Source organism: Papaver somniferum, chromosome 6 (assembly GCF_003573695.1).
Source record: "Papaver somniferum cultivar HN1 chromosome 6, ASM357369v1, whole genome shotgun sequence".
NCBI lineage: Eukaryota > Viridiplantae > Streptophyta > Magnoliopsida > Ranunculales > Papaveraceae > Papaver > Papaver somniferum.
The window spans coordinates 38,702,649-38,728,443 of NC_039363.1; the positions used below are offsets into that span (position 1 = coordinate 38,702,649).

A 25,795-nucleotide genomic window follows, 5' to 3' on the forward strand; every position below is an offset into this window, starting at 1 on the left:
GTCGATTAGGTAGTATGGATAGGGTAAACCCAAGGCTGTTGGCTGGCTTTGAGATAGTTGTGTGCGTGCCTAGATATAATCTCAGTCGTCCAATATCAAGAACGATCTCAGCTGCTCTTTGACATGCATACATACCTTTGCTTAGAACATTGATGATGGGGTGACTTTGGAACACAAATTAAACTTGAAAACATGGTGATGTGATGAGAAAATGCAGATGAATACCTGCCGAAGTGTTGAGGTCCTCTAGGAGTCGGTTTGTATATGCTTGAAGCAAAAATATAGGAAGTTGAAATAGGCAAATAACTTTTTCAGTCATTGCATGTCAGTTGTAATTTGTTAAGATTAAAGTCTTTTAATTTTCGTCCGTCCTAAATTGTTTGTTCAATCAAAATTTCACTCACTCATGGCTGTCACCACTACCATCGATTACATTCAGGCTGAAACTTCTCTTCTTAGGATTACCGATGTAAAAGGGGAGATAAGCTATCTAAAAATTTAGATAGCGATGTGTCCGTGAAAAAGAAAATCATCATGTCAAAGATTCGTTTTACGATTCCTTTTATGGTATATTGATTTTTAAATAATTTGAAAACTGGGGCGAAGCTTGATTACAGACTACGTATATGATAGGCCAAGTAGTTATGGTTTGGTTAAGGTTAGATATAGATTGACCACCTCATAATATCTATCGTCCAAAATCATGGACAACCTCAGTAGTTTTTTAACCCACATACATTTCCTCAGAATATTGATGGTTAAGGGCCTTAGCCATCAAGGCTTATTTATGTGGCAATTATTTGATGTGGAAATTGACACCGAGGAGGGCTCTCCATCAATAAATTAGTAATTTTCCGTCAAATTCTAAGATGAAGTTCTTCAAGCTTTCACTTCTCTCTCGTCTGTGTTGAAAATGACGCTTCCATTTGCTTTCCAAGGGAGGCTTCAACAGATGAAAGAAACCAGATACCAAAGACTTACTCTCCTTCAGGTTCAGAAACACTGGCCCTAACCTCAATTTTTACCCTAGCTTATTTAATTTTTGTGTTCCTCATTATTCGTTTCGTCCAATTTCAGGCTGAAAAAGACGTTCAAAACAAAAAATCTTCAATTTTATCATCCAAAATTCAAACATCAGATCCATGGAACAAAGGTGTTTAGTACTTGAACAGATCAATGCCGCATCAAAGTACAAGACTTTAGCTTATAAATATGAAATTGAATCCGTTGAAGCAAGATATCAAACCGCTGCTCATCAATTCAGGTAATTTTATCTCTATGCTAATTGCGATTTACTTTTTTTATAATTAATGTTATATTCAAAATCTTCACTAAGATTATTACTACAAGAATGAGTAACTTTATGATCAAATTAATATCTCCACAACAGTCAGCTTATATAAAAGGAAGAAGCATACAAGAACAAGTTTTACTTGCATCTGAGTTAGTGAATGAAATGCAGTTTAAAAGAAAAGGAGGAAATGTGGGACTAAAATTGGATATTTCTCAGGCTTATGATTCTGTAAGCTGGAAATTTCTCATGAAAGTATTGATGCAATATGGTTTCTCTTCCTCTTGGTGTAATTGTCTAATAACTCTATTTCAATCAGCAAGAATTTCAGTTATGGTGAATGGTGGCCCATGTGGATTTTTTCCAGTTAGTAGGGGGTTAAGGCAGGGAGATCCATTATCTCCAATTTTATTTGTTCTAATGGAAGATGTGTTGAGCAGAAAAATTTCAAAAAATTGGTGTCCAATGGCAAAATTCAACCCATGGTGATAAAAAATGGCATACATCCCACTCATTTGTTTTTTTGCAGATGATGTGTTCATATTTTGTAATGGATCTAAAAAAAGTCTGAAGAACTTACTAAATTTATTGGATGATTATCAAGTCAGTTCAAGACAAATTATCAACAAAACAAAAAGTAAGTGTTTTGTGGATGGAGCTTCAGCTGCAAGGAAACATCAGATAAGTGAAATAGTTAACATGGAACTGTCTTATTTCCCAGATAAATATTTGGGTGTCATTTTATCTCCAGGAAGAATTACTTCAGCAATGGTGTGGCCCATGGTAGAGCAGATTCAAAGCAAATTAGATGCCTGGAAGGGTAAGTTACTTTCATTTCAAGACAAAATAATTCTGATTAAATCAGTATTATGTAGCATTCCAATCTACTTAATGGCTATATATAAATGGCCAGCATCTGTTATCAAAATTTGTGAAAAGATCATTAGAAATTGTATGTGGTCTGGTGATGGTGAAAAAAGGAAATTTAAAACAATATCATGGAATAGAGTTTGTACTCCATACAAAGAAGGTGGACTGGGGATTAAAAGGTTGAAGTGATAAACAAAGTACTTCTCCTGAAAATGCTGCGAAAAATGATTAATTCAAATGAGGAATGGGCTCTTTTTTTATCTGCAAAATTCAAGAACAAGAATGGACAGTGGATCACAAAATGGAACAATCATCCATATGGAAGGGTTTAAAATGGGCATGGAATTATCTAAAAGAAGATATAAGGTGGAGTATTGGGATGGAACCAAAATATCAGTTTGGTTTGATACTTGGATTGGAGAAGTACCACTAGTGGAACAAATTGGTTACTCTGAATATGTTAAAGATAATATTGGAATGAAAGTTGCAAATCTACTGAAAGACAATTCTTGGAGTATTCCTACTGAAATGCAACTATTCATAAACAATGCAAACCTACCTGACATCAGTGGTAGTGAAGATAAGCTAATTTGGATTGGGCACAAAAGTGGAAAATTTGAAAATTCTGCAGCAATTGAAAAAGTAAGAATCAAATAACCAAATCTTGTATGGCCAACTTACATGGAAGCCATTTCTGCACCCCGGCATTGCTAGCAACATTTGGAAGTTGCAGCAGGGTGTGTATATGGATGATGATGAAATGAGGAAGATGGGATATGACATGGTTTCTAGATGCTGCATTTGTCAAGAAGAGCGAGACAACATGAGCCATACATTATGGCATTGCAAGTTTAGTCTGGAAAGATGGTCTTGGTTGAGTTCAATTTTTGGTTTTAGAAAACCAATCTCTTTTGAAGATATTTGTTCAGCTGCAAAGAACAAAAGCCCTATTATAAGAGAACTATGGTTAACAGCTGCATGTGCAACCATGAGGGAACTTTGGTTTCAAAGAAATAAATTTTTATTTGAAGAAATAAAGCCTCACAGCAACAATTTTAAATGCAGAATTTACAAACTGATACAGGAAGGAAGCCACAGAATGAAGGGAAATAAATGGAGCCAAAACTATGCTACTCAGGTACTATCCTTTTTCAAAATTGGTGACAGAAACATCAAGTTTAACTGCATCAAAGAAAATTACTGGACTGCTCCTGCACAAGGTGTTACTTTATTTTACTGTGCTGGCAAATCTTTTGGAGAACCAGGAAATGCAGGCTTGGGTGTAATTGCAAGGGACTGCAACAGTCAGGTAATTGGCACTCTTACAGGTGGAATTGGTGTTGTTTTATCCTCCATTGCAGGGGAATATGCAATACTCTGTGCTCATGAATGGGCTTCTTTTCTAGAATGCACTAATATAATTATTCAGTCAGATTCATTAACTGCAATTGAATGCTTCAAAAGCAATGAAATACCTTGGTATATTAGAGAAAGATGGAAGAAAGCAAGCATGAAATTAGCTGAGGTTGCATTTATTCAATTCCCCAAAGAGATAAACTTCACAACAAAAAATTTGGCACAAAGAGGAGCAGTCTTGATTGTTGGAGAGAGAATCATACATTCTGGGAGACCACGTTTCCTGAAGAGAATATAATTGCAAGGAGTAGCCTATCTTAGCCTATGTTAATCCCTTTTACTTTGGCTTTACATAAGTCAGTCCTGACTTTAGTCTTATAATAATTTGGTCTTTGTTTTAGTCCTGTAACACTTTAGTCCTGGCTTTTGCCTTTAATTTTAATAAAATATGTGATTTAGCAAAAAAAAAAAAAAAAAAACTTTTTTATAATTGGTACTAGGTTCTTAGATAGAATATTATTTGGTTTAGGTTTTTGAAAAGTGAATAGAATGAGCTGGAAGAATTAGACAAGGATAAAGAGAGGTTTTATAAGATGAAGAATCTTGAAATGAAGGAATTCAGGGAAAACGTTGATAAGTGTCTTTCGGAAAATTGTTTACTAATACAAGAGATTAAGAAAATCATTGATGAGGTAATATCCTGATTTTATATTATTAGTCTAGCACATTAACTAATAATCCTTTTACAGAGTATATGTTTTTGTTTTTGGAAGATAGATATTATTTGATCGATGATATCTAGCCTTTCCATGAAAAAAATGATTTTTGTAAACACAAACTAGGTATCACCCCGGCCTACGGCCGGGGCTCAACATTTTTATGGTTAGTTAAAGCTAAGAATATGGTTTTTCCCATTTTAAGGTTAAGGTCAACTTTCGTATAGTCATGAAATAAATTTTGCAAATTTTGCCATTCAATCTAAGAGAATCTCAGCTGCTTATGGTTAACCGAACAATGAGATTAGATTAATCTTAGAAGTTTAGTTTCTTCCACCATATGATTAGACGCAACCCAATGTGGTTAGGTTAATGTTAGGTCGATAGGTCATAGTAAATATTTTTTCAACATTTCACTTGATTATGAAATATCTCGCATATACTTTTGTAGCCTCAAGGTTTCCGTGTTGTAATTCTTTCCTCCCACACCCACTGTTTTGGGTGCACTTTTGTTTCCCGTTCATCAGTCGATCTTACTTATTTGGTTACATATGGATTTATCCATCCCCTTTCTGTCCATCCAAAATAAATATAATACTATATTTTCAAATTCTTTTGAGTCGTACCATTACCTAGATACAAATATCCTATCATAAGAAAAGGAAGTATGATCCTCATTCGAAATCATCGCAAAGAACATTTTCTATGTCTAATTTTCGACTCCCTAAACCCTCTATGAAACCTTCGGTTTTAGTATTTCCAAGCTACTATACTGAAATTAAACTCATATATATGCCTCCAAACAACTTGATTGTATCCTTTGAGAAGCAACAATGTCGTGCTAGTAATAATAAAATAAACCAAAGAAAATTTGTACGGGTATAAGACAACCAACATGTAGTACCCAGTGAATTTCATGTCCTTTAGGACTTTGAGTGCAACATAACTAATATGAATTAATGTGAGGTTCCATCTCGTGTAACGTTCTGCATCATGCAATGTGAGGAAAGATGGCGAGGCTGATAGAGAGAGATTGGTTCTATAGTTAATCCACATATATATGGTCGAAAAACATGTGTAATGCTGCATTCAAGATTGATAAATGAATATGCTTTGCGCATAACTGGTCCAAAAAAAAGGCTAAGAAAAACGATACATATCTGCTTTAATTTCTTAGTTTAATGCGAAATATATCTGCATTAGATAGACTCCATGTTCAGTGCTTGTCTTGCCTTCTCTAGTATATACATGAGTTTATAGTTTTCAATGAGAGTCGTGACTGAACTTTACGATCTTTACAATCTTATACATGTTTGGATCCTCCTTTTAGTAGTCTCTTCCTTGCATGTTTACTGGAATATTCTTAGCAGGCTAAGTCAATTGTTTGTAGTAGGGTAAAGCTATTCGACATCTCGAGTTAAAAGTATCTCTGCAAAATGACATAATGGTGCACGTATCCTCTATTATGTCATCTTATTGTGAATTTACGGTCGCGTCATGTGGAAGATAAGAAAAAAAAATTTAAGCTAAAAATTATGTGGGATATTTAAATTAAATTTTAAGATTACTGTAGACTCTAATGGAGACTCCTATTATGATAAAAACGTGTCAGGGTTGAAACTCTTTTTTTCCAGTCTTCATCTATCTTTTCCAGTCTTCATCTATCTGTAAAGCATTATAACATAGGGGTGTAGAAAATGAATGATAACAGTAACTGAATAGAAATTAGATTTTTTCCGATTAGGTAGTATGGATGGGGTAAACCCAAGACTCTCGTCTGGCTTTGAGATAGGTCTGTACGGGCCGAGATATAATCTCTGTCGTCCAATATCACAAACGATCCCAGCTGCTCTTTGACACAGACTTATAACATTGATGATGGGGTGACTTTGGAACACAAATTAAACTTGAAAACATCTTGATGCGATGATAAAAGGGAGATGAATACCTGCTGAAGTTTGAGGTCCTATAGGAGTCGGTTTGTATGTGCTTGAAGGAAAAATACGGGGAGTTGAAATAGGCAAATAACTTTTCCAGTTATTACATGGCAGCTGTAATTTGTTGAGATTAAAGTTTTTCAATTTTCGCTGTCCTCAATTGTTTGTTCAATCAAAAATTCATTCACCCATGACCATCACCATTACCATCGATTTCATTCGAGTTGGAATTTATCTTTTTAAGATTATCAATGTAAAAGGAGAGATAAGATATTTAAAATTTAGACGAGCGATGCGCCCGTGAAAAAGGAAAACACCATGTCAAAGATCTGTTTTACAATTCTTTTTATGGTGTAACGATTTTTTAAATAATTAGATTGAAAACTGGGGAGAAACGTGACCACAAACTACATATATGATAGGCCTAAGTAGTTATGGTTGTTTAAGGTTATATATAGATTGACCACTCATAATCTCTACCGTCCAAAATCATGGACAATCTCGGCCGTTCTTTATCCCACATACATACGCACCACATTTCCTTAGAACATTGATAGTGAAGGGCCTTAGACCTTAAGAGCAACTCCAATGGGCACATCAAACATGTAGATTTGATGATTATACACCTGCAGTGGGACTAGCAAACCACTAAAATGGATGAGCAAGCCCTCAAATAAAAGGTTTTGTACATCGTGCATCTGATTGAGTCGATCGATTTAATCCGAGATGACCGTTTTAAACCAAAACGACCGGGGCACACTGAGCCGAGCCTCGTCCCAAACAGAGCCGGGTATCTTTCCATCTTGAGCCAGCCGGTTCATACTGGGCCGACAACGGTTAGGAACATCCAACGGAAACTAATTCACTCACTATAAATTTAGTTGATTTCAACTTTAAACTCACACCTTCTCCACCTTCGCAAAACATTCTGAGATTATCATATGCAGTTGTTTTGGCCATAGGAATGTACTCATCAAAAGCATTCGCAGGAAGCCCATAACCAAGAATGGTAAGGGTTGCGGTGACCTTTTGTTTAGGACTATGCCCTCGTATATTTTGTGCATCAAATTGATAGTTAAATTTAGGGTTTACCCGACAAAGCTCTCCAGTAACCCGCCTGACCAAGTGATGTGGCATTCGATAGCGACGTTGAAAATCCTCAACAGAGTAGACACTTCTATTAAGAAAATAATCACGTACGATTTGTTGGTGACCTTCCTCTCAATATCTCCATGTATATCTTCTTCTCAATACAACTCATGGTTCTGGATCTCGTGGAACTTGGCCGGTGTATAATTGTAACAATGCGTTAGTTCTGGATCTCTCATCGTCTTCATCCATCTGATCCAGATGTTGCATAAACACTTCTTATTGATGGATAAATGTTTCCGCTAATAATTGAATTTATTCATTCTCCATTTCAGGATCCATAATGAAAAAACTAATGAAAACAAGAGAAAGATTTAACAAATTGGAAGAGTTTTTTGTACAACAGAGAATGAAATGTATTCGAGTGTGTTTATCATTGGTGGATTGAGTGTGTTTATATAAGTGTAGAACTAAACATAGCCGTAAGGGGAGACTGGAATAATAGCCGTTGTCGAACCATACAAGACCGGTCGTCTTTTACTGGAACGAGTGTCGTCTCTACTTAAGACGAGTCTCGACCCAGATTGAGCCGACCGACCTAATATAATACGATCGGCTTATTCTGACTCGATAAACAATCTTCCCACGGTACAAAACTTAGTTTACACATCCACATGGCACCACAAACAACCTTATTTGCATAGTCCCTTTGGACTTGCTCTTTATTTATTGGGTAAATCCGTAAATGTGGCAACTATTTGATGTGGCAATTGACACTGGGGAGTGCTCCCCATTAATAAATTAGTAATTTGCCGCCAAATTCTAAGCTGAAGTTCTTCAAGCTTCGTCTGTGTTGAAAATGGCGCTTCCATTTGCTTTCCAAGAGAGGCTTCAACAGATGGAAGAAACCAGAAACCAAAGACTTACTCTCCTTCAGGTTCAGAAACACTGGCCCTAACCTCAATTTTTACCCTAGCTTATTTAATTTTTGTGTTCCTCATTCTTCGTTTCGTCCAATTTCAGGCTGAAAAACACGTTCAAAACAAAAAATCTTCAGTTTTATCATCCAAAATTTCAAACATCAGATCTATGGAACAAAGGTGTTTAGTACTTGAACAGATCAATGCCGCATCAAAGTACAAGATTTTAGCTTATAAATCTGAAATTGAATCCGTTGAAGCAAGATATCAAACCGCTGCTCATCAATTCAGGTAATTTTATCTCTATGCTAATTGCGATTTACTTTTTTATAATTAGTACTAGGTTCTTAGATAGAAGATTTTTCGGTTTAGGGTTTTGAAAAGCGAACTGAATGAGCTGGAGGAATCGGAGAAGGAGAAGGAGAGGTTTTATGAGATGAAGAATCTTGAAATGAAGGAATTCAGGGAAAACGTTGATAAGTGTCTTTCGGAAAATCGTTTACTAGTACAGGAGATTAAGAAAAGCATTGATGAGGCAATATACCGATTTTGATTCTCGGTTTATCTCAACCTTTTGATTCAGTTATGTTTGATTCTTGAAACGTGTTCTATAGGTATGGAAAAGATGCATTGGGATATTGGTTCCTACATATTTTTAGACTTCGCAAACATGAAATATTCCTAAGTTAGAGTCATCATTTGGAAGGTCAATCTTTCAAGTTCATTAGTTATAAAGAAGAGACTCGTAAATTATAATCCTATCTGATGTTAGTTGGTTAGAAGTGTTCTTTTGAGTTGTTTTGTTGGATGGACAGTAGGATGTCTCATGATAAATTACACAATTTCGTTATGTTTGAGAAGAAAGAAAATTCTTCTTGTTATGTGTTGCATTAAGGTGTAAGCTGCTGAGATCTAAGGTATTCGTTATACATAAGACCAGTTTGATGCTTTATGCCACGACAATACGACGAACTTAACTACTTGAATCTTAAAAAGATATTATTTCAACGAATATTGCCAGCTTAGTCCTAGCGTAGCTCCGAACAATCTGAGTGTAGGTTCGGTTGATGCTTCGTTTTAAGTTACCGGCAGAAACTCAAATGTGAAATCACCCCTAAACACATTGCTCCATTAAAGGTTTATGTTGTAATCCACCATGACCTGAATGTCGTACAACAGTTTACGTGTGCAGTGCAACCGGATGTTCAAACTTCCTTAATGGGTGCTGATATTTAAGTTATACTGGGTCCTTACATTAGGTTTCTTTTGCTAGCATTTGTGCACTAAGAAGTATATTAGATCCTCAGCATTGAAGAAGTCTCTTATTAGTGAATAGTGTTTGATTTCTTTCTTACAGCTCAAGTCAAGCCTCGAAGAATTTCAGACCAACAATGAATGTTTGGATAATTTCGGGATAGTTGCTGTCGAGGCAAGAAAGACGGAGCTTTTATTAGTCAAACAGAATTTGGACAGAAGTCTCGCTTCAAATTACCAGCTAAGAACCCAGTTACAGAAGCAGCTCTACAACAGTTTAATTTCACCAGAGGAAAAAAAAATGATTCAGAGCAGTTGAAACAGGCTAAATATACACAGCATAGTGATGAAGGTAACTGCAGTCACTAGTATTTGGGGTAAATATTGTCTCATGAATGAGATTCAATTTACTGAATTTGGTTACTTTTTACATCAAATCTTAGTCTAGATCAGGATATGTGGCAAACATTATGGGTTAATTTTTACATCGAATATCCAGTAATCCACTGTCTGTGCAGACCTAGATTTCCTTTCTACATATAATAGTTGTATTTTAGTTCCTTGCACTTGTAACGTATAGGTGGTCTGATATGTATCATTCTCATATCATGTTTTTTCGATTCTTTCCTCCTTGATGCTCCGAGTCTCTCTATCCTTAGATGGCTTATCAGTTTACTTTCAAACCCTTCCGAATGTTAAGATACTTGTTTGTGAAATGTGTTTAATCCTTCTACTTCTAGGTAACAACACTATAATTTTGAAAATGTTATTCCAAGATTGGCACATGTTTGAATCAGTCTTACCGCGGTAAGAAAGCTTAAAAAGCATGCACATCCTGAATTTGATTGTTCGTTATTCTGTTGATTGTTATTGTTGAAATGTGTAACTATTAGTACTTGTTACACACACGACCTTTTCTAAATACATTGTCACTCATAGTACTCCATAATAAAACAACTTTGTCTAAGTTGGTTTTGGACGTTGAATTTCTATGTTCAGAGTCATATTCTTTTATCGTAAATCTGATTGGCTGCACGAACATCAATCACGAAATATGGTTTCTTCTGTGCGAACAATATACACCTGTAAATATGAGAACATAAAAGGTAGATCATCAGGATATGCAATGTTGTCGGGTTCATGAGTCATAAGCCTAACAATGACTACGGAAGTCTCCAGATGGAGTGGAAATTGCATATATGTGCGGAGTCATTACTATGGGTTGTGGCACTGAAGTTATATTGTGAGGTCACCAAACCAGTGATTTTCTCGGTAACGTGTTGATTGATCAGTATGAACCAAGATTTTATCCATGACCCCCAGGAGGACATTATCCTGCAAGTTTTTTCCAGAGAGACAAATACCTTTAGTTTCTTTCTTCTTAAAGTTTTGGTCATCTTCATCTCTAACGAGAATGAGGTTTCTAATCTTCTTAGGTACTTCACATACACCTAAGAAGAAACCATCATTGATCATGATACGAGTCTCTTGAATAGAAAATATATTTATCTTGTCGATGTTTTTTGCAGATACACCTTGGGTTTAATCAGCCGATCATCAAAGAGTCATAAAGCAACATCCATGTTGAGTTCTATGGGTAGAAAGATGTTCATAAGATATGATTGCATTCATAAAGGCTTATAGGTAAGTCTAAACAGAGAATAAGTCAAGCTAAAAACTGTTAGTTGAATTACATATAAAGTCATGGGAAACTGTTAGTTGAAGTTTTGGGTCACAGAGTCAGGTGTTCTCCCCATTGGACTTTGAAAAAGATTTACTTTTACTCTGACATATGACATAGTGATATGGCGACATTCCAAAACAGAATACTGCAACACACAGTCAGATAGTTTATAGTTGCAATGAACCTGAACCCTTATCTCAAAAAGTTTCCGCAGTTGTCAGAAAACATCTTCTTCTCCTATGCAAGGCTGAATTTGTGTATTGATGCTTCTCCCCGTTTTATAATTTTTTTAACTTTCATGCTAGGCTGGTCTTCCACTATTTTTATCCCGCAGATAAATGTAACAATTTTACCAATATCAGAAGTTCTTTTTAATTATAGAAATCTTGAATCATTTGACATGATCAAATTCCCAAGATAATGAGGGACAAAATCATCATTATTTGAACCTTGCCAGTTGTGATTTGTGAGAGCACAGATCTTGACTCAGAACACTTAGATGGAGAAAGCAAAGGCTAAGTAGAATGTTAGGACATTCAGTGTTTTTTAGGACTTGAAAGATGTTTTCTCTGCTTTTATCATCATGAGTACTCAAAATCGTCCTTTTCTTCCCTTATTATGTTTCATTTTAATCATTCCCAGTACACAGAAATGTAGTACATGATCACTGCTACTAAAACACGAGCTAGAATCTGAGACTAATAAAAATACTAGTAGGATGCTAAGTTGTTGGTTGGATAAATGAGGGCAATACTCAAATGCAGCTGATCCACAAGATATTCCTCGTAAACTGAACTAGTAGTTTTTTATTGATAATAATCACTTGATACTCCTTAAGGCATACGGCTACACACTTATTCTTACCTGGTCTGTTACTCTTTCTTCCATGCGTACAGTACCCATCTTTTTTTTTTCTTCTTTTTTTGCTTTTGGTCCTCCCACATTTACTTGCTACAATCCACCATATTTAGATAACCGTCATCCTTAAGTTTTTACCTTTAAAATTTTCTCGAGATTTGTGCAATTAATATTTTCTTACAGTATCAACTGTCTGTACTCAAATCAATCTAAGGCGTACGGTAATACCTGTCTGGCTGTGTCTGTCTCTCTTAAAGGCTCCTTCAGGTAGAAAAGGAAAATGAAAAATTAAAAGAGAGTAAAAGAAACAAAAACAAACACGAAATTACAAAAACAGGAAAACTTGATCGATCTTTTTCTCAATTATTTTTTGTTCTCGTTTCTTCCGTCTTCGGAATTCATTTTGTCGAATTTTCTGTGAAGAATTTTAGGGCTTGTTTTGGTTGATTTCTTTAGTGAGGGTGAATTAGGGTTGTGAAATTGAAGAGGTGTGGAAATTTGTCAAGACGTGTTTAGTAGGAAGAAAAGGTATGATGATCGTCGCTGTTGGTTTGTTTTCAGTTGTAAAGAGATAACACAGTATATATACCACAAGTGAAGAAAAAGAAGAAACCTTTTTGGATTGGATTATGGGAAATAAGTTGGGTAAACGAAGGCAAGTGGTGGATGAAAAGTATACAAGACCACAAGGATTGTATCAACATAAAGATGTTGATCATAAGAAACTAAGGAAATTAATTCTTGATTCTAAATTAGCTCCTTGTTATCCTGGAGATGATGAGTCTGCTTTTGATCTTGAAGAATGCCCAATTTGCTTCTTGGTTAGTAATCTTACTAAAACTCAATCATTTGCTTCTTCTATAGTAACTATTGGTTAAAGTTAAATTAAGCTGAAGTCTTTGGTTTGTATTTAGTATTATCCAAGTCTCAACCGCTCAAGATGTTGTACCAAAGGCATATGTACAGGTTCGATATAACATTTCTGACAATTGAATTTTGTTTAGTTTACTTGAATGAATGTTTTAAACATTCCTCTAACAATGTAATGTTTATGCAGAGTGTTTTTTGCAGATGAAACCTCCTCATTCTACTCGTCCTACACAGTATCCTTTTGTTGGTCAAATTACTGTCCGGGCCTTCTTGAATAAAATTCTTTTGTATTTGCTTTCTTGTGTAAACCTTGTTTTGTTTACTTAATTATACTAGATGTCCATTTTGCAAAACATCGAATTATGCTGTGGAATATCGTGGTATGAGGTCAAAAGAGGAGAAAGGCATGGAGCAAGTCGTAAGTATGCGCTTTTTTGTTTACCATTTCATTGTCCCATTGCTTGTGGATATTAGACTTACTCATGTTGCTTATCTATGCAGGAAGAGCAAAGAGTTATAGAAGCAAAAATACGGATGCAACAACAAGAACTTGTGGATGAGGAAGAGAGAATGCAAAGAAGGAAAGATATTGGTTCATCTAGCACAACTATGATCGCTGGGGAAGTTGGATATACAGATCTATCAAGTAGCTCCCTGCCAGGTTTTTCTCGCACTGCACGGAGCCGTGTCCATGTATCCAAATTTCGTTTTCTTTTTTTTTTATGAATTGTCATCGATCTTTACGTATGATCATTCGTTATATTTTATGGTAAGAACTGAAATTGCATTTTATCATTTTGGCTCATAACTGAAGTTTTACTGCAGGTCCATCGTTCGGTTCCCCTATAGGATGTGATGACATTGTCTCTTCTCAAGACACGTGTTCTGCTCCTACGATTAGACAACCATCACGCTCTAGGCAGAACAGGTATCTAATACTCTCTAGTGTTGAGGTTTACCTATTCGTTGTCTCTTTTGCCGTTTTATATGCTTTAATCCATCACAACATGATGATACTTGGCTTATTGTCAGACTGACTTACGTGCTAAGTTGCTATTCTAGTTGGGTCTTATAATGTTTTAAGTATTCTAAATTGCTCAATAGCTTATGTCCTTGATGGTTGGAAGGAAGTTCTCCCATCGAAGCCGTTGTACATTTTTGTTTTGCAACACGGGAAGAGGAGTTTGTTTCAACTTTCAAGCAATCTGGTGACCTTAGAAACATAATCTAAAAGACTCTTAATTAGTTTATGTGGTGTCTTCAATGTGGGGGCATAAGATCAAAATCCCCAAAAATCATATACTGTGGAAATTCTTGTGCATGTGGTAAGCATGGAATAGATCGTTATCAAGAAGCTTGGTTTCTTTCCCTAAATTTGTGATTAAGAAGTTTGTTGGCGCTGAAACTGGTTTGTTGTGGCTCCAAAACTGTTTGCAGACAACAAAATGCAAATCGAGACTAAGATGAATTAACAAGGTCACGTGGTATGAGACAGTTAAGTTGCGATGTGGAGGTAAGTAACAAAACGAGAGATAACCAAGGGAACAAGGTTGTGGTCTACGAGAAGATAAAAAGTATTAGGCATGGTTTAAAAAGGCGTTTGTGGGGCGCGCTTTTGGGCGCCTTTTTGCGCTTCAGGTCCTAGGCGCTTCTAGAGCGCCGCTTTACGAATTGATTTAAATTAGAAAATAAAAAGCTTGCCTTTGAAGCCCAGTAGGGCCTGTTTCACGTTTTCTAACTAAATACTAATAAACCTAATTTATGGGGCATGAAAACATGATGACGATGACTGTCTACATGATGATATGAATGATGCAGACATTCGTGGCTAGTATGTTTAAAAGCTTTTAGGTAGAATAGGCAGTATCAGTATGCCATATGCTTAGTTAGTTATTTGTTCCTTTTATTATGTCTGAACTTCGTAGTTTTCTTTTATTAAGTTAGCAACTTCTTATTTATACATATTATTATATATTTAAAAAGCTCGCTTCCACTTTACGCTTTCGCAGCGCTGTATGCTTTAATATGAGAGCGCTTCGCCCCACGCTTTCGCTTTTTAAAACCTTGGTATTAGGCTGTTAAAATGTTGTAGAAAGTAGCGAAAGGCTGCTGGAATATCTAAAGGAAGATCCCAATATAGAAAGATGAGGTGGAATCTTAACTCTATTACTGAAGGATATCACAGGGATCAACGAAGCACTTAGCGATAAAAGCTAGAACGTGTAGACACACTTAAAGAAATTTTTGAAGATTATTTTGGAGTTTTAGGTGCATTTCATTTTCGAAATACAATTGTATTTGGTGTGCATGATTTGTCATTAAAGGACAAATTTAGGGTCTGCTTCTATTTAGATAGCTAAACATTGTATACTTCAACCTATTTGCACACATATCCTAGTTCGGGTATTAGACAGGCTGCCAGGGCAATCATTTCCAATTTTGACTTTGTACCCAATGATCCTCAGGATATTCAGAGTTGCATGACAATCGATGTATCTGATTGTTAGTAATGGGGTAACCATGGGAAGGGGTGATAATATAACTTGTCTGATGGTTCTTAAATTTTTTCCATGCGTTTGTAAATGCGTTTGATGCTTTTTTAATTGATTATTATTTTTTTCTTCTCTTAATGAGCTTTATATGGAGTTGTCTTTGTTTTTACAGGGAAAATCAGTTTGACCTAGATCTAGAGGACATTATGGTGATGGAAGCAATCTGGCTTTCCATTCAGGTATTTTTTATGTGCCTTAGATCTTAAACCAGCATCTGTGGATTACATAAGCTAGCAACAAATTTACTTAAAATCAGTGCATCTATATAGTCCAAAAGTGTTACAACTTCCCAAAATTGGTCGAACATTTAGAAGCTGAAGTTTGAGGAATTGTTTAGATAGGTGAAGAGACTTGCTTCTTGTTTGGACATAGTATTGTTTGTTAAGGTGACGGATAATTTTTTTTTTTTAACTAATGGGTGAAATTTGTAGAATACCGAGTCACAGAGGAATACGGCTCATGGTGATGCTTCTATATCCGAACCCTTAGTCACAGAATTTCGTTCAGTATCTCCAGCGATAGTCCCAGTAGTTGGAGCAGGAGCAGAAACATCTTCATCCCCTTCAGGTGGTCTAGCTTGTGCAATTGCTGCCCTTGCTGAGCGTCAGCATATGGATAGGGAATCCACTAGCGATGCTGGAAATAATTCATCAGTTCCTTTCGGCATGCTTCCAGATTCTGGCAGCCTGCCGCATTCTGGGGAGGAGCAGGGAGGAGGGCAGGGTTATAATATGCCCAATAATTGGATTGAAGTTTCACCTGACAGTGGGAGGGCATTGTCTCGAGGAGAGGAAGGCGAGTGGGGTGGGATTGACCATGGATCAGAGGTAGCCGAGGCAGGTACAAGCTATGCAAGTTCTGATGCTGCTGCTGAAGTTGCATTACCACCACCTCTCCCTGATGGTAGTAGTATTGTGGAAGCAGGAGATCATCATTTCCAGTCTAACATCAACGGATCTGTTATGCCTGAAAGTTTTGAGGAGCAGATGATGCTGGCTATGGCTGTTTCGCTAGCGGAGGCTCGTGCGAGGTCAAATGCGCAAGGAGTGGCATGGCTTTAGCTACTTTATAGGTATCATTGTTAAGGGTATTCCCTTCCGCTGTATCTTCCTTATGGTGTTGTTTCTATTAAGTCTTCCTGCTTTGTAGTGTTTCATTTACCAATGTAGAAAATGGAAAATATAGGTAGCTAGTTCTGTTAGTTGATAAAAGAATCAATGGGTCATGAAACTTGCAATAATCTTTCTCTGCCTCTGCCTGTCTTTGGATCTTTTACTTTTGAGTACTTCAGCTTTTTACACTACAGTTTATTATGGGGGTGTTGTTAAGGGTAAATATTACTGAAATGCTCCCAAATATATGTATAGTATCAGATTCAGAAGTTTGCGAGATAGTTGTCTCATACAACTCTTAACAAAAAAGTTTGGTGTAGTTGATTGTGCTGGCCTGGGGACAGGAACAATATTTGTTGCATGTAGAGGCCTAAATTTTTGTTTAGAATCAAGCAGAAAGAATTTTGAGAGTTTATGTTTGTGTGTTGTGAAGCGTTCGGCAGAAATTGTAATACATCTTTGGCTTCCTGATCCTGACCGTATAAATGATATTTCCTAGTTGATTTTTTCTTTTGATCTTTTATTTTTTCGGGCCCACCCAAATTTTTCTTGCCGATGTAAAGTAGGCATCTCTTTAGTTGCCTGGCCAAATTGGGGTATACCCACATTAATTGGGTATACCTAACGAGACAAAACTCGGGTCATTATGAAGTGAAACACAACATCCCTTAACTATTTATTTTCAAAATGGCTAATATATCCTTGTTTAATTAACACTAACAAAATTTGATTAGGTTAACTAATTGAGTTTAGATTAGTTAATTGAGTAGATTAAAATTTATGAAATTATGAACTTAAGTAATGAAATTTTGTTTCTGTTTGAACTTATGTGGGAAGATTTTTGATGAAAAAAATTCTTTGAGAATATTTTTTGCAACGGAAATGAAATCACACTACCCAAATACTTCTAAAAAGAGGATTGCAAAGCTGCTGAACGAAATCATACTCAAAATTAAAGAAGAAATCAACATTTTCAGTTCTGAAAGTATGAAAAGTCGGCAAGGTCGACAAATTAAGAAGATAACGACTAACTGTGGCCGGCATGCTTGTAATAAATATGATGCCGACTTTATTATTTTTGACACACGGGAGATTGTTGTAAATGCTTCACTAGTCGGCATCTTATTGATTTCTTACCTTGCCGGCAAAAATATAGTCGGCATCTAATTAATTTCTTACCTTGCCGGCTAACTTATAGTCGGCACTGAATAATCTTGGAACAAAACGACCCTGAACTCGCCGCCACGGTTTGCGGTTTACAACCTTGCCGGCTTTTAATTATACCCAATAGAAAACAAAATTTAAAAAGATGTAATCTTCTTTATTCATGCGATTTTTGTTACTACATTGATTGAAACATAAAATCTTAGCTCCTTATCGTAGAAATCACGGATGCACTTAGCACGTGCATCAAGCCTTTGAGCCCCTAGGCGACCCTAGTGGACGAGTTATAGTCTCGTGAGGGTTTACATAGAGAACTACCCACAAAACCTACATAAAAACTTCTAAAACCATCAATCTTCGTTGGAGGAATCCGAGTCCGATTCACCCACCATCATCTCCGGGGCATACTCCGAAATTTTGGATATCATGAAGTGATAGCTTGCATCAAATGCGAATGCTTCCCCCTTTTCTTCCAAGTAGCGCACTTTCACGACTTCATGCTACAAAAACAAAGCACAAACTTACTTTGTTAGTGGTGTTTAATAGGAAGATCAAACAACATGGATAATGACTGTCTGTTTGTATTTAAGTTGTGGTGGTTACAAAGATCTTAAATGCTTCCCAAAGTAATAGAGAGAACTCAAGTTGAAGTTAATACTTAAGTTCTAAACATTAAATAGGTATAAGCTTAAGAATAGATCTCCTTCTCCTAGATATTGAATGCCCAGATATATCTTCGCTGTCTTTGGGTCCATCGTTCCCTGATACACTTTCCGTACAAATGGTACCTTCGTTCACCGCACGCTTTCTCCAGTTGGACTCTGTCACCTCAGTTGACCCACGTTCCTTCAGGAACCTCCCAGCCTCAGTACAGATTGTACCTTCGTTCACCGCCAGCCTTTGCCAGTCAAACTCTGCCACCTCATCTCTCTTCACGTGCTTTGGTTAAGCATGTAGATAAGAGATTCACGCATTTAATGCTGATTGGATATGTCATCTACCTCTGTCCCTTCGCTAGCTGCCTCTCTCTAGGCTAGACTCTACTTTTCCATCTTAGCCGTCGAGGTATCCCTTCTTGGAATGAAATAAAGTAGATATGCGAAGGTATCTTCTGTTACTCAGATTGCTCTGTGTAGCGAGGGCTACACAGTTATCTTGCACGCGACCACCGAGACCTGACACGTGCTCCGCAGAATATTGATATTCACACTGATTTTTTAGGAGGTGGTGGTGATGCTGCATGTGGTGGATTTGGTGAAAATATAAGAGGTAGTGATAGAGCTGATGAAAGAATTGTAGAGATGGTGAACTAGAAGTTGGTGCCAAAGCTGATGATGGATTTGATAGAGATGGTGGACAAGGTGCTGGTAGTGGTTTGTACAATATTGGTGGGAGATTTCTGATTCTCTCCCGAATTTGAGATTGAGATAAAACTGAAAAAAGATAAAAGGGTTAAATGTGGAATTGTAAAAGTTTTGCTTTTACTAAAAATTTCAACAATAATTCTATTTAACCCACTAATGAATCCCACTGGTCAAACCCACTGCTGATGTGGCAGTGACTTGACTTGACTTTGTTGTGTTGCTGATCTCACTGTTTTCTGCTTCAGTTGACTATTTTTTCATTTTTTATTTTCGGTTCGGGGGTATTTCATTTTCTCCTCGTTTTTATTCGATCGGCTTGGGTTTGGGTATTATATAGACAAGAATCTTTGCTTCACTGGTAATCTTTTCTTACGATTAGAAAAGAGGAGAAGAAATTCCACAGTGGGTAATTTGTATGTAAACTTTCATCAATGAATGAACATTTTATACAGATGGCATGTCTTACAATAGTGGTTGTTGAAGTTTACATTTCTAGTACAATGAAAAACTGTACAATGTGAACAACACAGTATACAGACAAGTTCTAATCATCAAAAAAACCAAAAGAACATCAAGTACAAAACCAATTCCATTTATACAGGCCAGAGATAAAATCAAGATCCAAAGACCTAAGGTAGTTGCCATTCGAAATGTGAATATCCAGTCGCTGAAGGGTACTCCAATTGTACGATGATTGACCTTAAGCCACGAAAAGATTTAAGTTTTAACGTTACAATGCATCTGGTGTGCAGTTTGACCGATGGTGCAGGGGTTGATAGAGTAGCAATGTCAGCAGTGTAAGAGAACAAAGGAGATGTTGATGGTGAAGAGAAGAGAAGAGACTATTTGCTTGGAGACTTAGCTCTCTATTGTTTCTCATGGCTAAACCTGAGAGGAGCCTAGTAGCAGCTGCAGAGGTTGTGTGAGCCATTGCTGTGTCTTACGGCGGTAAGGATGATTGTGGTTTCCTTGATAACCCGTACTCATAACAGTCTTGTCATGTGAACCTCTCTGCTCCTGCTTTCGTACTGCGCATCCTACAGTCGTTGTGCACCATTAGTAAGCAAGTGGACCCGGCCATTTTTCATCGCTTATCTATATAGACAAAGCCAGCTTGACATTAGTGTTTAAACAAGAAAAACCACCTTACTGGTGCATTTGATGGTGCAATTAGCCAACAAAAACACTTGTTTTCGGGCAAAATAAAATAAGGATTACTTGTCATTTTCTGTACATACTAATATCAAAGATAAGATCGTGAATGAATGGAATTTAAGATGAAAACCCTTATTTACACTCCAACCACTATATGTGCAAACCAAAAATAAGGCTAAGTGAATAATTAACACTCCTGACAGCCGATCATTTGATCACAAATTCTAAAATAATAAGAATAGGTTTCTTATTGTTTCTGAACATCAAACATAAATGGTCTGATCACATGGTCATATGGGTTTAAGACCATCTCATTAAACATAGCACAATACAGTACACATTTCATATTCCATTATGCAAAATACTAATTCAGTGCAATTCAGAAAATAACTATCCATAGCTAGCTCTCTTGTACACAATCTCAATTAAATAAGAAAATGAAAACTTTATCAAAATATCAATAACGATAAATTCTTCACCTGCTGCCGGTGGTGAACTTTTCTCTAGTACTCAAATCAGTCCATGCATATATCCCTATATAAGCATAAAATGAAAGAAACATTTTAAATTCAAAATGACATGCTGTGACATCAACATTACCATAGTTCAGCTAACATTGAAACAGAATTTTGACAAAATCACCAAGAAATGGCTCACATTGAAATTAAGCTTATTAATACCACTGCATACATATTGATTTTTTTTTTCACAAACCCATATAAACACATGAAATGAACCGATGGGAACTACAAACAGGGTGCGGAGAAAGTCAAGATTAATTGAATTAATTAGCAGCTTTATGATACCAAGCTTCACCGGGTACAATTTGATTTTTATAAACTAAAATATTGAACTTATATGCAATACTGATCTTTTCATGTACTAAATACCTCTGTTTCATAAATCTGATGTTTGAATTTTTTGATGATAAATTGAAGATTTTTTGTTTTGAACTACCTTTTCAGCATGAAATTGAACAAAACGAAAAATAAGGAATACAAAAATTGAAAAAGCTAGGGTTAAAGTTGAGCTTAGGGTTTAGTATTTCTGAACCTGAAGTCTTAGGTTTTTGATTTCTTCCATCTGTTCACCCCTCTCCTGGATATTGCTTTGATGAACTAATTTTTGTCTTTCTCCTTCTCAAACATCTTTCTATGTTAGAGTGAATTTTTGGCTTCATGGTTAGAGTTTGAGAAGGCAATCCAAAATCTGAAAGACAAACACACACGCAAAGAAAGCTAAGAAAACCAGAAAGTCAAGTCAAATCACTACCACATCAGTAGTGGGTTTGACCAGTGGGCTCAATAGAATTTTTGAAATTTCAATTATACCATCAGGGATAGTGGTGAAGTTTCTCAAAAACATTTATGAAGCTCATCAAAAATAAGTGTATTTATTCAATTTTCACATTTATAAATGGGATACTAAATTTTTATGACCATATGTCATTTCATATTCCCTTCGTGCCACATATATTGACGGGAAGAGCTTAGATTAAGAAAATTACTTGGAATTCATAATTCTTTATGTTTTTTCTTGCTTTACTCTTTGTCTTATTCTTAACACAATTATTTGTAGCATAAATAAGGGTATTTTTGAAATTTTTTATTTTGAAAATATGATTCTGCTTATCTAGTAGGATAAGTAAAATCCAAAATTCCGACTGTATAATAGGTACGGACGAAGTATAAAATAAAATAATCATGATCGGTGGATCTCTGAATTGAAGTTCAACTTTCGCAATTACCCCTTGTAAAGTTCTAGAACATAGATATCAGTTTTTGGTTATTTTTTCGAAAATTGAAGTCCGTCAAAACTCCAGAACCTTCTTCTTAAAACCCTAATAAAAACTTCTGAGTATCACAAACTTAATCACATAGTTTCAGTGGTGCTAAGCAGAGAAAAGAAGAAATGGCAGAAGAATTAACGCTAGACTTGGAAGAGCTTCACCACCTTCAAAGTATAGCTAAGAGGCCTCGAATTCTCTCTATGATCTCTTCCGAAATTCGCAACCTAGAGACGGAAAAGGTTTTCTCTATGCCTCGTTTTTGTTCCCAGTTTTTATTTTTCTGCGTGTTTGATGAGTTGATTCTTAAGAAATGACTTAAGTTTCGGTTGGTTTTAATAAGTTACTTAGTTAAATTTGATTATTTAGTTTGAGGTTTAGGTTTAGGTTTTCAGGAACCTTTGGATCCTTCCACGTTCCCTGCTGAAATCATGTTTAATGTTATAAAACCCTTTTACTGATCATTTTTAGTCACTTGCTCATTTTGGTCGATCGTGCACAGTTGGTGATTTAGACGAATAACAATTATTGATCCTCTATTAGAGTGACAAAGAGAAATTTTTGTATTAAGTGGACAGACTCATTTGGTAGACTGCGGTGATTACGAATCAGTGATAAAACTGAGGAAATATGTATAGGAGCACTTGGGTAGTTTACTGCCTAGCTACTAGCCATGAAAAGGGGGAAGAAGAATTACCAATGCTGAAGTTTTGGATGTTAATTAGGAATTACAGTAGGTGTACATATTCTTATCCACCATCATAACTTGCACAAGGGTAGCGATACACTGACCGAGTGGGCTCCTGATTGAAATCCCGACTGGACATCCAGCAGGCAGGAGGGTAGTGCTCCTAGCATCTAGATCTGTGCGGGAAAATGGGCCCCACTGCTTGTCTCAGTCGGGATTTGCTGTCGGGACTTCAAAAGTCTATCATTTCCGCTTACGTAAAATCATTTGATTTAGCTTCTGTTAATGGATGGACGTAGCTTGTTAACCCTGAACTGCCACGAGCTTTCAATAATATTCGAGTGTACATAGAGCATCTAAGAACAGTCATGTAACAATTTCAATAGCTAACCGTAGTTTCTAAATGTGATCTTTGAAGTGAACAAGTGCTGAATGTCACACCAACCTGGCATGTAAATTTCTTGTAGATATGAATACTTCCAAATTCGATTTGAGTGAAAATAATCATTTTCTTTGGCCGTTTATCTTGATTTGTGCCTGGAACATGGAATCCAGTCTGTATCTGGTTTACATGTGTGTTAGACTTAGTACATGTCAGGGCATGAACATGCTTCAGGAAGTTTTTTTTCTGACCAATGGCTTTAGACAGTATTGGATGATCTGAATGCAGTATGTGTTAGTCTGTGACTTTCTATAATGTGGTAAGATCAGCTTCCTGACAACAATACTGAAGAGATCAACTGATTCACAGTTTCACTACCCATAATTCAACCAATGAAGCTTATGTTGTAAGTATGGAGAGCTTATTCCTATTTTTGCTTACTTTCTCGCTCTCTGTAACTTTTAGCAGCTCTTGAAGGATGTTGACTCACAACCTACTGCACAAACTTCAGATCCTTCTCCAACTCCAGCTGCTCCAACACCAACTCCAACTCCAGCTGCTCCAGCTCCAACTCCAACTCCAGCTGCTCCAGCTCCAACTCTTTTGGCTAAGGGTTTATCAATTCCTGCATTGAACTATGCCACTCTTAGTTCATTCAGTTGGGATCAAGATGATGAGAAAGTCAAGGTATGTCAAAACTCTGTTCATTTGCAATTGCTAATTCTTGGGTTAAAAAATGGGTTTTTATCAATTTGTGGTTTCAATTATGTCCTCAGGTGGGTGTATGGATATCTGAGGTTTAATTGATTTTGATGGGTTTCGATTCTTCAAGACATTCTCTGCCAACTATTAACTCTTTCTTGTTGTACCAACTAAGTCTCTATTATGCTTATATTTCATTAGTGGACGACACAAATGTTAATGGGAAAAGCTGTGTTCTTCAGATCTATGTCTCTTTAGAGGGTGTTGATCAAGAGAAAGTCGAGACCATATTCAAGAAAATGTCTGTAGATCTAAAATTCCATGACGTGCAAGGAAAAAATTACCGGTGCGCAATACCAAAATTGAACAAGGAAATTGTGCCTGAGAAATCTAAGGTGTTGGTTAAGCCTAAAAGAGTTGTCGTCACTCTATATAAAGCTTCTAAAGGGAACTGGTTAGATTTGCATTTCAAAGAAGATAAGGCATGTGTAATAATCTATGAGATTGTCGATCTATTATATTTTTATATTTTTGAAGCATGATCTATTATATGATTAGGGCTTAGTGAAATGCTATGTGGCTGTATAACATCTTTTCTTTGTTCTTGCTATGCCTTTTTCTCCCTAATCAAATAATAACTAACCAGCTTATGTTTGTGCAGCTTAAGCCTGGACTTGAGAAAGAGCGTGATCCCATGGCTGGAATTATGGACTTGATGAAGGTCTCCCTCTCTCCCTTTCCCTCTCTCATACCATGATGGTGATAGAGGCTTCTGCTTCTTTTTCTTTTTCTTTTTTGGCAAGCCAGGATTCTGCTTCTTCCGAGTAGCTTTTCAAACGGTCTAATTGTACTTGGTATTACATTGAGCAGAATATGTACGAGGAAGGAGATGAGGACATGAAGAGAACAATTGCCAAAGCTTGGACTGATGCTAGGTCTGGGAAGTCTGCTGACCCTATGAATGCGTACCGTTGAGAATAGATACTGTAGCTTCCTGGATCCTAGGTTTTTTTATTCATTTCCCCAAAGGTTAGGTTCCTGGGTCGATTACTGGTTGAAAATTGTGTTTTCTTTGTCTTTCCTTGGTTGTGGGGCTTTTGGTGTTCACTCCTATGATGTTTAGAGACTATTACATACAAATCAAATACTGTTCTTATCAAGTTGTTGTGCAAAGAAGAATTTTATAGTTTTATGATATTTATACCTATCAAAAGTATGTTGCCTGTTGTCGTTCTACCTTGAGACCGGTGGATAGTAGCTTCCAAGTGAAATTAGCATGCTAAAGATCTAAGCAAAAGATAGCTTTGGCATTTCACTCCTCGCAACTCAATCAAGAATTGTTTTGTTTTACCCATATATATATATATATACTAGGTATCAACCCGGCCATATCTTTGGCATTTCACTACTCGGCCATATCTTTGGCATTTCACTACTCGCAGCTCCGTTAAGAGGTGTTTTGTTTATCTATACACTAGGTATCAGGCCGGGACTTAATCTTTTTGTGGTCTACGAGGACTTTCTTAGATGGACACTGTCATGCATGATTGATGCCATTTTCTTCGCGAAACCCAAAGCCATTTTCTCCGCAAAACCCAAATGTGGACACCATCGTACATGATTTACGCCATTTTTTCTGCAAAATCCAAATGTGAATTTAAATCTAATATTTTTCATGACACATACCTCTTATAGGTACTCTACATTCCTACCAAACCTCATCATTTATCGATCTTAATTTTAACCGTTAAAAACTGATACTCAAAGGGATAAATGGTGGTATTATACGTCTCGAATTGTGCTCATTTTTTCGTAGGAATCTAGATTCCTATAAGAGAAACATATCATCTAAATATTAGATTCAAATTCATTGTCGTTTGAGTTTTACAGAGAAAATGATACAAATCGTGTATGATAATATCCATCTAAGAATGTCTACGAATCCTCCCTCTTTAGTTTTTTGGTCTATTTGATTAATTTGTTATCAACAAATACGATAAGTCAGTGTAATGCATATACTCAGGAGTGGCGTACGCAGTTTAAAG

The 25,795-nt window shown here is 36.4% G+C and overlaps 3 protein-coding genes and 1 long non-coding RNA gene across 6 annotated transcripts; 3 read left to right on the top strand and 1 right to left on the bottom strand.

The window, feature by feature from the left end:
* The first annotated feature begins 8,063 nt into the window (after positions 1 to 8,063).
* LOC113285597 lies at positions 8,064 to 10,978 on the top strand. Its single transcript, XM_026534427.1, has 5 exons — positions 8,064 to 8,196; positions 8,283 to 8,470; positions 8,552 to 8,714; positions 9,537 to 9,785; positions 10,963 to 10,978. Exons 1-4 carry the CDS (start codon positions 8,119 to 8,121, stop codon positions 9,750 to 9,752), a joined length of 645 nt encoding a protein of 214 aa, XP_026390212.1. The 5' UTR covers positions 8,064 to 8,118; the 3' UTR covers positions 9,753 to 9,785; positions 10,963 to 10,978.
* Positions 10,979 to 12,229: 1,251 nt separating this feature from the next.
* Positions 12,230 to 16,697, top strand: LOC113287345 (E3 ubiquitin-protein ligase DA2L-like). The gene is made up of 8 exons (XM_026536075.1): positions 12,230 to 12,796; positions 12,890 to 12,941; positions 13,033 to 13,078; positions 13,182 to 13,263; positions 13,347 to 13,506; positions 13,671 to 13,773; positions 15,510 to 15,576; positions 15,829 to 16,697. Exons 1-8 carry the CDS (start codon positions 12,605 to 12,607, stop codon positions 16,456 to 16,458), a joined length of 1,332 nt encoding a protein of 443 aa, XP_026391860.1. The 5' UTR covers positions 12,230 to 12,604; the 3' UTR covers positions 16,459 to 16,697.
* Positions 16,698 to 19,444: 2,747 nt separating this feature from the next.
* LOC113285598 lies at positions 19,445 to 21,407 on the bottom strand. The gene is made up of 3 exons (XR_003328780.1): positions 21,246 to 21,407; positions 20,672 to 20,726; positions 19,445 to 20,132 (listed from the first exon to the last, which is right to left on the bottom strand). It is a non-coding gene; the product is annotated as an uncharacterized LOC113285598 (long non-coding RNA).
* A 477-nt stretch (positions 21,408 to 21,884) lies between these two features.
* Positions 21,885 to 24,955, top strand: LOC113287346 (calcyclin-binding protein-like). 3 transcript variants are annotated; one of them, XM_026536076.1, is made up of 5 exons: positions 21,906 to 22,220; positions 23,514 to 23,735; positions 23,993 to 24,232; positions 24,412 to 24,471; positions 24,621 to 24,955. In XM_026536076.1, exons 1-5 carry the CDS (start codon positions 22,104 to 22,106, stop codon positions 24,723 to 24,725), a joined length of 744 nt encoding a protein of 247 aa, XP_026391861.1. In that variant the 5' UTR covers positions 21,906 to 22,103; the 3' UTR covers positions 24,726 to 24,955. The 3 variants fall into 3 exon arrangements, with proteins under 3 accessions (XP_026391863.1, XP_026391861.1, XP_026391862.1); XM_026536077.1 differs by having other exon boundaries at positions 21,910 to 22,220; positions 23,517 to 23,735; XM_026536078.1 differs by lacking the exon at positions 23,993 to 24,232 and having other exon boundaries at positions 21,885 to 22,220.
* The last annotated feature ends 840 nt before the right edge of the window (positions 24,956 to 25,795 follow it).

Coding starts and splice junctions, on each gene's coding strand:
- LOC113287345 (XM_026536075.1), top strand. CDS start 12,605: ATGGGAAATAAGTTGGGTAAACGAAGGCAAGTGGTGGATGAAAAGTAT. Junction 12,797..12,889: donor AATGCCCAATTTGCTTCTTG/GTTAGTAATCTT, acceptor GTTTGTATTTAG/TATTATCCAAGTCTCAACCG. Junction 13,507..13,670: donor ATCAAGTAGCTCCCTGCCAG/GTTTTTCTCGCA, acceptor GTTTTACTGCAG/GTCCATCGTTCGGTTCCCCT.
- LOC113285597 (XM_026534427.1), top strand. CDS start 8,119: ATGGCGCTTCCATTTGCTTTCCAAGAGAGGCTTCAACAGATGGAAGAA. Junction 8,471..8,551: donor ACCGCTGCTCATCAATTCAG/GTAATTTTATCT, acceptor TTTTCGGTTTAG/GGTTTTGAAAAGCGAACTGA. Junction 8,715..9,536: donor TTAAGAAAAGCATTGATGAG/GCAATATACCGA, acceptor TCTTTCTTACAG/CTCAAGTCAAGCCTCGAAGA.
- LOC113287346 (XM_026536076.1), top strand. CDS start 22,104: ATGGCAGAAGAATTAACGCTAGACTTGGAAGAGCTTCACCACCTTCAA. Junction 22,221..23,513: donor GCAACCTAGAGACGGAAAAG/GTTTTCTCTATG, acceptor TGTAACTTTTAG/CAGCTCTTGAAGGATGTTGA. Junction 23,736..23,992: donor AAGATGATGAGAAAGTCAAG/GTATGTCAAAAC, acceptor TGTGTTCTTCAG/ATCTATGTCTCTTTAGAGGG.